This window comes from Hyperoodon ampullatus, assembly GCF_949752795.1.
Source record: "Hyperoodon ampullatus genome assembly, chromosome: 14".
NCBI lineage: Eukaryota > Metazoa > Chordata > Mammalia > Artiodactyla > Ziphiidae > Hyperoodon > Hyperoodon ampullatus.
In genome coordinates, this window is record NC_136927.1 from 8,551,357 (window position 1) to 8,563,901 (window position 12,545).

A 12,545-nucleotide genomic window follows, 5' to 3' on the forward strand; every position below is an offset into this window, starting at 1 on the left:
AACTGTGGCATATTCACAAAATGAAATATTACATAATAATAACGAAAATGAATGATTGACATCTATACATAACAACATAGATCGATCTTACAAGCATAATGATGAACTAAAAGAACCAAACATTGAGGCGTATATACTATATGGTTCCATTTATATAAAATATAAATAGAAGCAAAACTAACATATGCTACTAAAAGTGAGGACAGTGAACTCACTGTCATGTATTCACTACAAGATACTAGGTGATGCCAAGAGCTCTTCCAGGGTACTGATAATGTTCTGCTTCTTGATCTAGATGGAGTAACACAGGCGTACCAATTTGCGAAAATTTACTGAACTCTACACTTACGTGTGTGTGTTTGTGTCTATCATGTATTTTGTGTCTTGCTCAATAAAATGTTAAAAGAAGAAACATATAATACAGAAATTTAATGAAGAATAAAATTTTAGGGCTTTGTTAGTAGAGATGAAATTTCATATTGTATCAAGCAGTTGCTGTCAATTCTGTCCAAAATATTTGAGTAAATGAATCTATTGGGCGGGCCAAAAGGTGTGTTCGGTTTTTTCCATAAGATAGCTCTAGTAGCACTTAGTTGTCTTTAACTTCATTCGAAACAATTTTGTTAGATTGTATTTGACAGCTGTCATATCAGCTTGCATTTAAAAAAAGACTTATCAAAATTGGTCAGTTTTTGTGTAGCCATTTTAATATTGAAGATGGATGGAAAAAAGCAACATTTTCGGCATATTATGCTGCATTATTTCAAGAAAGGTAAAAACGCAACTGAAACGCACAAAAAGATTTGTGCAGTGTATGGAGAAGGTGCTGTGACTGATCAAACATGTCAAAAGTGGTTTGCAAAGTTTTGTGCTGGAGATTTCTCGCTGGACAATACTCCACAGTCGGGTAGACCAGTTGAAGTTGACAGCAATCAAATCGAAACAATAATTGAGAACAATCAATGTTATACCATGTGGGAGATAGCCAACATATTAAAAATATCCAAAGCAAGCAGTGAAAATCATTTGCACCAGCTTGGTTATGTTCATTGCTTTGATGTTTGGGTTCCACATAAGTTAAGCCAAAAAAACCTTCTTGACCATAGTTCCACATGTGATTCTCTACTGAAACGTAATGAAAATGTTCAATTTTTAAAACAAATTGTGACAGGTGATGAAAAGTGGATACAGTACAACAATGTGGAATGGAAGAGATCGTAGGGCAAGCGAAATGAACCACCACAAACCGCAACAAAGGCCGATCTTCATCCAAAGAAGGTGATGTTGTGTATATGGTGGGATTGGAAGGGAGTCCTCTATTGTGAGCTCCTTCCAGAAAACCAAACGATTAATTCCAACAGGTACTATTCCCAATTAGACCAACTGAAAGCGGCACTCAATGAAAAGCCTCCAGAATTAGTCAACAGAAAACGCATAATCTTCCTTCTGGATAACACAAAACCGCATGTTACTTTGATGACCAGGCAAAAACCATTAGAGTTTAGCTGGGAAGTTCGGATTCATCCGCCATATTCACCAGACATTGCACCTTCAGATTTCCATTTATTTTGGTCTTTACAAAATTCTCTTAATGGAAAGAATTTCAATTCCCTGGAAGACTGTAAAAGGTACCTGGAATAGTTCTTTTCTCAAAAACATAAAAAGTTTTGGGAAGATGGAATCACGAAGTTGCCTGAAAAATCGCAGAAGGTAATGGAACAAAAGGGTGAATACGTTGTTCAATAAAGTTCTTGGTGAAAATAAAAAAGGGGGTTTTATTTTTACTTAAAAAACCGAAGGCTCTCTTTGGCCCACCCAGTATTTTCCCAATGATTTGAACTCTAATTTCAAATAAGCCTTATTTCAGCTTTACTGAAAAAAGTACATTAAAATAACATTTATTTTAAGCAAGTAGAGGGGATTATTGTTAAAAACTTCTATAAAGTAACATTTCTTCCATCACATGCAGTCCCACTACCTGATTTGCCTATGTAAATATTCAGATATTCTATATTAATTAAATTATACCCAGCTATTAAATGGTTATCTATCCAATCACGTCACTACCTTAATTTTTGTCACTATTATGACATTCACAACTAATGCAGTAAAAACACCACTAAAGTAAATGAAAACAATATTTCCCTTTGCCATTAGTTCATATGAATTACCAACAATGTTATAGAAACTCAGCTTTTATTATAAAGCCTCAGAATTGGACAACTTTTCCTGGACACAATTCAAGTAAGTATAACAGCTAAAGCTGTAGAATATAGGATAAACCCTTTTAGTTGGTTAAATGTCTATCTGTGCATAAAACTTGAAGAACATGCATAATTTACCTTGTGACACTGATAGAAAAAAATCATTTTTCTGATATTAGAACTAAGCAGTATAATTCTGCTACTGTTTACAGAGTGTGTCTATATGCTAGGCACTGAGTGAAGTGCTTTCTATATATTACCTCTTTTGATTTTCACAACAGCCCTATGAAGTAGGCCCTATTACTATCTCCATTGTACCAATGAATAAACTAAGGCTCAGAAAGGTTAAATAATTTACTGAAGGTCATTTGGCCAGGAAGTTAAAGAGGCATATTTAAAATAATGACTGATATGACATCAAGCCCTCTATGATTAACTACAATGTAAATGTATCTCTCCTTGTCATGTTGGGGTGGGGAACGGAAGAACTAAAATAAACAAACCTTTTCCTCACTTTCTACTTTAAAAATCCTTTTTATGGCAAACTGAATTCATCTTTGGCCAAAGCCAACCCATTAGAATTGGAAAGTTAACCACTTTTCCATTATACAGCCCACAATCCACAAATGAATAAAAATCACATCTCCTACAAAATATTTTTCTGTGATTGTGCTACAACTAAAATTGTCTCTAATGATATAATACTGAACCATAAATTAAATGGATGTATTCTTCCCCAAGCTCTAGCAAAGACCAAAACTCTGACCAATAGTCTTAGTACAAAATTATACAAGGGCCTAGTTACAGTCAACAGATCGTCTTATATGCTGCTACGTACAGAAAACTGTACTTGAATCATTACAGCAGCTCTACTGGTTACAGAAAACTACTGAGGAGAACCCAAATGCCCTTCAGTGGGTGAATGGCTGAACAAACTTTGGTATATCAATGTAACAGACTTATTACTCAGCAATAAGAAGGAATGACCCACTGATACATGCAACAACCTGAATGGACCTCAAGGGCTTTATATTCAGTAAAAAAAAAAAAATCAGTCTCAAAAGGTTACATGCTCTATGGTTCCATTTATATAACATTCTTAAAATGACAAAACTATAGAGATGGAGAACAGGGTGGGTGGGCAGGGAGGTGGGTGCCACTACAAAGGGTAGCACGAGGGAGTTCTCTCATGATAATAGAACAGTTCGTGGTGTTGGTGGTGGTTACAAGCATCTATACACGGCATAAACTTGCATAGAACTACACACACACACACACACACACACACACACACACAAACACACAAACGCCAGTTAAAAAATGTTGAAACTTGAATAAGGTCAATAGGCTAGTTAATAGCAATGTACCAATGCCAATTACCTGGTTTTGATATTGTACTACAGCTATAGGACTTACACGAGACTCTTTGTACTATTTTTGCAATTGCCTATAATTATTTCAATATAAAAAGTTTAAACAAAAAAATGGCCCTGGGTACGAGAGTCTGAATTGGAACCTGGTCTGCCTGAATCTAAAATTTGTGTTACTTCCCTATGCACCCTACTGCCAACAAAATCTATTTTATTAAAATATACAAAATATGCATTATTTCCTACAGAGAAGAATATAATATATATAGGAGGCTCATCCTGGGTCACATTTAAAGAACTCTAAGAAAGTTCAAAAAGTACTTTATTGGGAAAAAATTTTAAATATCAAATCATTTCATTGATAGCAACTAAGACCAGGTGTTCCAATGTCCAATATGGACATGGAAAGGGAGCTTTACAAGTGATAGAAAGTGATGACTGGGCTGCTTTGGCACCTTGACTGGGCACATTGCCTATCATTCCCCTCTCACCAGAGGCAGCTCTGGAGTTTCCTGCCATGTTGCCTTGTTCACCTGAAAGGTTAACAGCTGTTCCTCTCCCAACACACCAGGCAAACAAGTGGCACAGCAGAAAGCTGTAAAATAGAGTCATTACACTGTATATTTGGAATCTCTTTTCCATCTACCTGAGTACTTCCTGATGAGGTTGTCCTTGTGAGATGTAGAACATGGCCAAATTATAATTATCTCAGCCAGAGAAGTAAGCTAAAGGTGCCAAAAGGTTTTTGGAAGTTGCTGCCTGCCTTCATATAAATTCATCAAACCCTTTTACACTCAAGTGACAGCTACGAAAAATTACACATACAGGCAAGGACAAAGAATCAAAATAGTGATGGGATGTTTTCCTGTTAGTGTTGTTTTCCTGTTTAGCGCCATTTTATTTTATTTCACTAAAAGTTACCCCCCAAATTATTTTTATTTATTGATCAGAAAAATATCAAATAAATCATTTTTTTAAAAATCAGAGCCAAAATTGTGTTCACTGTGTCAAGTCCCCAGTGCTGAATGTGCTATGGGTGCTACAAATCCAATTGCATATAGTTCTATTTAATAAATACATAGTATCAGGTGTTTATTAAGAACATAAGGACAAGACATTGCTTAGGGAGATGACACAAAAAGTGAAAAAGACACCAGTCTGTAGCCTCAGTGAAGAGATAAACAGGTATACAGCTAACAAAACTCAGGAAAAACCATAATTACTGATATTATGAAGTATGCTAACATGGCAAATTCAATGTTATGTTAATAACAAGAAGGAGAAAACTCATGAGAATGGTCTTAAGGTATTTAAGAAGGAAATAAATGTCATCGATTATACTCTGTAGGGCAGAACTGGGATCAATGGCTGGAAATTACAAGAATATAGAGGAAGGCTGGTGATGTATATATAGTTTTTAATTAATTTTAATGGTTTTAAATTAAAGGTCACATGTTTATAGACTTCAGGAACTTCCTAAATAAATCATTGATAGGGACTTCCCCGGTGGTCCAGTGGTTAAGACTCTGCACTTCCACTGCAGGGGGTGCAGGTTTGGTCCCTGGTTGCCGAACTAGGATCCTGCATGCCATGTGGTACAGCCAAAAATAAATAAATAAATAAATCATTGATGACTTACTAACTACGAGAGTATCCGATGAAACCTCTGTACTGGAAAGGAGTTGATGAGACTCTTTCCAAGGGCCTGTCTTCTCCAGAGGCCCCTCGTATCACAGAAAGCATCTTGTTACCCAGAGCCACAAATGAACAGCCCATAGAGACCAGATATAAGGGAGACTTGTAGGAACGAGGTGATCTGAGGATGGAACTGTATCCAAAAGGAGTGATTCACATTGGGTGGAGATTAAATGACCCAGACACATGCTCTCTCATGAAGAGTTTACATTTTACAGAGGTCCCAGAGGAGGAAGGAAATACAACGGCATTAGAAGAAGATAAAGAGAAAAACTGAGCTCTAATTATGGAAAAGCAGATACAGCACACAGCAACTGACAGTCACTTCCGAGAGAGGAACAGGCTGAGCAGGCTTCCACACTTCCTGCTGGCCAACACTGTGCTATATCCTGAACAGTGCTCCACTTCTCCGTGAGACCTGTCCGTTCTCCTACCAAGGCCTACTATCTTTTGTGAATTTACTCAATCACCAGAGGGAAACCTGAGACAACGCTGAACTTCATCTGAATTCTGTACTCCTGGAATGCAAAGACTGTCAAGAAATTACCCCCCACCCCTTTTGTGTTCCTGAAAACAGCTTACTGCAAAGAACCACTCTTCCCCATGTAACTCAGATAAAACTCACGATGACCCCTTGTAACCTATGACAAGGCCAAGACACAGACACTCCAAATTCCCATTGTTTATCTCATTAATGATTAGCTGAACTATTTGTCCCCATTGACCATTCTGGTCGATCAATGCCTGTTAACTGGACTTGACCTAAATTTACTCAGGCTTCTCTCCTTCCTCCAAGCCCCCGAACTTTGGGCCACCCTTGAGCAATGGAAGGTGAGCAACCACTCTTTAAAGACACCCTCCCAATAATAAGCTGGCCTCAAGGAAAAACATTCCCTGATCAACTGTCCAGTCATGCCACCCTCTCATCCCATTGCCCCACATCCAATTCTTTCCAGCCTGTGTACTTCTCCCTGAAAAAGAAAAGCCCTTTTCTGCTTGAACTCTGAGGTACTTATAGATCTCATGGTCAAAGTGGTTCTTCCTACTGCAATATTCCTCCTCTTCCTATTGAGATAACCCTCGACCCCTTATTATAATAATCTTTTTGAATAAAGCCTCTTCTTTTTACCTAAGTCTAGATTTGTTTTTGACACTTTCAACTTGCAAAGAGCCTAACTTTACAAAACACAAACTAAAATAATTAAATATCCTCTTATTATTGATATTTATTTTTACAGAATCACAACTATTATGTATTTCTTGATATACACCCACATAATAAAATATATAGAAGATACAGACCACCATAAAATAAACTAAAATCAAAATTAAATATAAATTAACTCTGTTATTTTCCCAATGTTTGAAAACAAAAATTACTTAAGATCATTAATTACTAAAATAATTAAAATAAAGCATTAAAAACAAGCATGAAAAGTTGAAACCAACCAACGGAGGTTTGGAAATTGCAGAAATAATTTCTTTATATTTTACTTTTGTCTTCTGTAGATCAACATCTCTTTAGAAAGTCAAAAGAAGAAAAAGTTTGATGAACTTGTTTTTATGTTGGCCAACTATTAACTCAAGCATTAAACCAACAATAATACAGCTGCTAAAGTTCTTTCTGAAGAACTTTCTGCCAACAATGTCACTTTTCCAGTGGTCCAGTACTCTAGTTTCAACTTAGCATGGATACCATGTAGAGTTAGCACGTTAACTGTATCACATACATAAAATAAACCTTCAATGTTTTTAATGAAGAAATACATGATATTTCTATTCCTGAAGGGATATTTTTTTCTAAAATACCTCTATTCCTATTTATGAAAGAATATTTTTAAATAATAAAATACTCATATTATAAGCAGATAGGGCAGGGGGTCCCCAGAGAAAGAGAACCAGGCATGGCTTTCTTGACGTAAGAGAGGCCATTTTTGGCCTAAGTCATTTTGTGATCTAAGCCTGGCCACAATGGTTGCCTTTGAACAGGTCTCAGTAATTAATGATTTTAAGGGAAGTGAAAGAATGCAAGAACAAAGGAAAAGCAGTCAAGAAACAACAGTTCAGCGATAAAACAGAGTCCTAGTTCCTCCTCAAGGGATATATGTAATAATCTGTATGAGTTCTGCAGGAACTAAGGCCCCCATCAAGGTGGAGGATGGAATGATGATGACGACCTTTTCTGACTTCAATCATCTAAAGCTTTGACTCTGTTGACCTTTGCCCCAATTCTATGCTGAATTCTCCTCTGCTCAAGCCCCTTCATGAATACGCATACACCACTCAAGTCCCTTCATGAGTATGCAAGTATCCTTAGCTTAAAACTTCCCCAATTTTGCTGTTCTGTGAGACACTGCTTTGGAAAAGATCCCTGGTGTTCTCCTTACTTGTTGCAAGTAATAAGTCCTTCCTTCTCCCAATCTTTGGCTTGGTTGTGTCTTTTGGCCTGACACCCACCAAGACTCAAACCCAGCTTGAGGGTAACAGTATAACAAATACATCACAAAAAATCAACTACTCACCAGCATTGACTATAGCATCTACCTCTAGCAATGTGATGTCACCTCTATAGAGAGAAACTTCTTCACTCAAACTTTTCTTCACCTGTGATGTTTCCTGAGTATTTTCTTCTGTAATAAAGAAGGAATATATATTAATAGTAGTATTCTTATTTAATTTAATAAAGACAATTTTAATACAAGAGCCAATATGGCTCACATTAGACAAGTGGAAATAAATGTATAAGTACCAGGGGTGTGACTTATTCTCTATTTATTGTGTATTCCCCAATACAAATGCAGTATCACATACATAATAGGCATTCAATAAATTTAGGCATGTTATATGGGTCAACAAAAAGTTCAATGTTTACTATTAATATTATAAAAATATCAATTTTAAGATATAATTATGTACCACTGGCTTCACAAGAAGATGAGAAAAAGATGTGTAACTACCAAGACAAAATAAATTTTTACAATGAACGAGCTTATTTCTATTTTGTTCTAATTACCTAAAATGCATCCTTGAAAAGAATATTTACTGAGAAAAAAAAATTTAGGTTCAGCTCTTTGCTACTTCTAAGTAATAAGCTGTCCCTCATAATGGTATGGATCAAGAACAATTTGAAAGTGTGAAACTGCTCCTTTATCAAATTCTATAAACCTTTCACTCTAGAGGGCGCTGCTAGATTGAAAAGAGAAAAAGCTCTGTCCTGCACACAACAGCCAGAAAGCTGGTATAACAAGCCAAAACATTATCTTCTAAAACCTGACATATTTTTTAATGTTTTTGAGGAGTACTAAAATCTGAATTTTTATGTATTTTTTAACAGATAGTAATGTTAAAATATATTCAACGAAGCTATATAAAATCAATGTTTTAAAATACATTAAATTGCTATACATAAAAAGCTTTTTAATATAACTTTAGGAAAGATGATTTATAAATTTAAACATTTTAAACTCACGATCTATGCAAATATTTCAAGGGGGAAGGTAATGTTATTGATTCACAAAGACACTGTCAAATGAGCCTGCAATAATGAGGTATGTAGGAGATTTGAGGTGATAGGTTACAAGACACTTAAATTGTCTTCGGGCCCCGATAACCAAAGAAAAAAATGGCCAAGACGAAGGAAATGATCTGTGGCCATAAAAGTGATCTTTCCTCTCTCTGCCTCCAAAGCATCCCCTTCTTTGCAATCACTTTTCTCCTTAAAGGATTCTAATCAATTATTCATTGGTGGTAGTAGCAGTAGTAGTAATAATAATAAGTAGGAGAATAACGTGGGAGAATTGTACATTAAAAGAGTAGAGAAAGACTTTAGAAGACCTCAAAATAGAAAACACTTACAGCTGACTTGACCACCTCAGGGACTCCTAGAGTGCTGTTTCCCTGAGTCAGGTAAAGACTAAGAGTTCAGGCTTTACTACCAGACTAACTATTCAATTCTTGGTTCTGCCAATTAACAACTGGGTGACCTTGGATAAGTTATATATTTTCGCCATGCCTCAGTCCATAAATTACTGGCTCCTTTACAGTTAACATGAGTTCATTATACTTCGAATAATGTTTGGCCCATAGTAAGCTCTCAACAAACATGCCCCTTTTTTTTACAGAGGTGACAAATATTATTTCAGCATCCATACTGAAATACCACAGTAGTTTTTAAATATTTTCAACATTTATTATTATTATTATTCCCTATCAGTGAGAGAGATCAGATTTTGTTTGTGCTCTTAATAATCTGTCAATGCCTGGTCCAATGACAAAGACTGAGCAAGAAGACCTTGAGTTCCATGACCAATCAATTTCTATTCTTACTACTTTTACCAAATTAGAAAGACCTGATTCCCAATTAAAGATTGTTGGATGATAATAAATATTTGGTGGCTTTGTCAGAAAATTCTGGATATTTGGACTACTGTAAACCTAGAAATTATAAAGATTTCTCACTGATGATGAGTTTTAAAACTCCATCAGACATTAAATTGATAAACATATCACAAATGAAAGCAAAAAGATTGACTGTTTCAACTTGGGAGACAGAGTAAATCAATTCCTGATCTATCCTATAGTTGCATATAGTTCTAAAAAGTATTTCTTCATTTTCTTATGAAGCATTAGGTATGTAATATTGCATTTATAGTCATGTAACCCTTTAAAACATATGTGGCAACAAATCATGTATTTTTTCCAGAAGTAAAGAAATTGTTAAAGTATTGTATTAGAAAGCATCAAAGTTTAAACCATTTATATCACAGTTCAGTTTTCTTAAAACAAATCCTAATCTCTCAACTGCAAACTTTAAAAATGGGACATTATGAGCCTAAAGGTTCAAACAATTCAACATATTAAATAAATATACTGTTATGACATGTCATTCAAGTAAGTTACTCAAAATGGTCTTATTAGAATTATTAGCATCATGAAGAAGTATCTTTATCTCTCTTTCATTTTAAAAATTCACATGAGCATCTTTTTTCCTCAGAGCCAGATTTATACCTGCTGTCCAATTCCTCACATGGTGTATCAAAAAGGCATAAATGTACTCAAAAACTACAATTTGATAGTATTAAAAATTATCAGTATTTCCTCCAATAAACCAAAACCAAATGGCATATTTTTGACCACCAAGTGTTCTCTGTAAATATAACAATGTAAATTATCACTACAGGCCACATCTTTTACTTGAATAGCAATGTACCACCTTCCTTTTCACACAACTGTGTTCCATCAGCACTGATCCCAAAGTGCCTTTTCCCATATCCTGGGTTTTCAGTAATAAATAGGACAGAAAACTGTCAAGCATTGCTCCCTCACAGACATTCTATATGTACACAAAGCACTGATTCACATTTTGTACATCAGTGGCTTTATCCAGCTGAAAGTTAAAATATCTGTCAGTGTGCACATGTGATAGTAATTGTTTTTCCAGATTGTATCCTATTGATATTGTAAAAAAAAAAGTTTTTTTCCAGAACTACCACAATAAGGGAAAAGAGATCTCAGTACAGAACTGGGCTCAGTTACCAATACAGCAAGGACAAGTGGGGATTTATAACCAAGGAGCAGAGTGGGGATCAGTGGAAGGAAAATTACTAAGAGGAAACTTTGGGGGTGAGGGAAGATTTTGGTTAAACACACAATTCTTGCTGAAGGCAAGCCAGGGTGGTCAGATATCACCTAGGGTATGAGGGCGGGGGGATGCAGAATTTTATTAGATATGGAGAGTGACCAGATAGCAAGGATGGGAAATTCTCTCTAAATTGATTTAGCAGGATTCTTGCTAAAATTGGACAATGCAGGTCTGGCAAGGATGGGGCCTAGTTGAAAAAAGGGTTTGGTGGAAGCTGACTAAAGTTTAGTTAAGGAGAGAGTCTTTGGCAGTCCCTGCTCTTATTTGAGGAAAGAGAGACTTTCTTCCTTTGAACAACGTAAGTCCATTTCTCATTAGGTTGCCTTTTGTCCTTTAAGGACCAGCTGAACCATTGGTTGAGACTTGGTAGTAGAGGATTTCTGCTAGGTGGTGCAAGCAGTCAGGCATTTAATGAGGGAAATTCCCATGAAAAGAAAAAGAAAAACAAAGATCAGTGGTTGGAGCCCACTATAAAACTAGTTTCTGAGTCCAGGGGGCAGACAGTTGAGAAGATATCTAGATGTTGGGCTTGAAGCATCATTCGCAGTTTCAATGTCCTTGGTGATGGCATCAGGTGTTCCAGCAAACTTTCTGAATGGCCCACACAAAAGCAAGCATGAAAGTTGTACATACATGATCTGTTGTGCTGATTTCTTTGAAGTTTATATCAGGTCATCCAGCTTCAGCTTGCAGGGCTTCAAGAAAGGGGCAGTTTTAGTTCTCAATGAGGCCAAATAAGGAGGAGGGGAGAAAAATTGGAAACATTTTGGAGAGTTGTAGCCAGATACTGGAGGAAACTAGAAAATTGAAAATATGTGCAAGACAATGAGCAAGACTGGAATTTAATAACCCAAAGGGTGCACTACAGTTTTCCACTGAAACCTAAAATGTCTCTCTACAGTCACCCCCACCCCATTTTTATTCTTGTTCACAAAATAAGTCTGGTCTCATCAGATTTGGTCTGATTATTTACATAAATGCAGCAAGAACGGTCACTGACCACTTAGGTCTTTCGAGTTTGCTTTGCTGGAACTTTTCATAAAGAATCTCAAATTAGACTTTTCAAAGCCTCTCAAGGCTAGGAAGCAAATCCAACAACTCACCACCAGATTTAGCCTGTAATACCTACACATTTGGGTAAATTCCTCTCTTCTCAAGGTTCCAAGAATATCCTAAGGTTCCTGGGCTTGACAGGAAGTGACCTTCCTTACTCATCTGTAAGGCTGGGAACTCTACAAACCAGGTACCAGACTGGTTTCTCCAAAAGGGCTTTATAAGCATTGGCTCTATAATGCAAATCTTAGTTCCTTAAAACTATCTGATAACATGAGATTCTATATCTTTGAGATTATCATTCATAAATATGACATTCCAACCAAAGTCTATACAACTAATTTTTCCAATTATGTCCTGTTACAAGGAAGACAGATTCTTATTGAACTTATACAAATAATGTCATTGCCATGAAAATAAGAATACTCAATAGAGTTTCTGAATTCTGGAGAGATCAGGTAGGGAGAAAAGCTAAATGTTTCATTTCTGTTTACAAAAGTATAATTAACTAAATTGTCATGAGTTACAGAGAGCTTGAGAAAAGATAAAAAGGGGTTCCTTAAATAAAACGTTAAAGAACCA

General features: G+C 36.0%; 1 protein-coding gene across 3 annotated transcripts in view; it reads right to left on the reverse strand.

The window, feature by feature from the left end:
* The window catches only part of MACROD2 (mono-ADP ribosylhydrolase 2), a 1,985,837-nt gene that overhangs the window by 1,896,111 nt on the left and 77,181 nt on the right, over positions 1–12,545 (reverse strand). For all 3 annotated transcript variants that reach the window (XM_079719352.1, XM_079719351.1, XM_079719350.1), the window contains exon 3: positions 7,792–7,899. In XM_079719352.1, the coding sequence (XP_079575478.1) occupies positions 7,792–7,899 (108 nt within the window). The remainder of the gene's footprint in view (positions 1–7,791; positions 7,900–12,545) is intronic.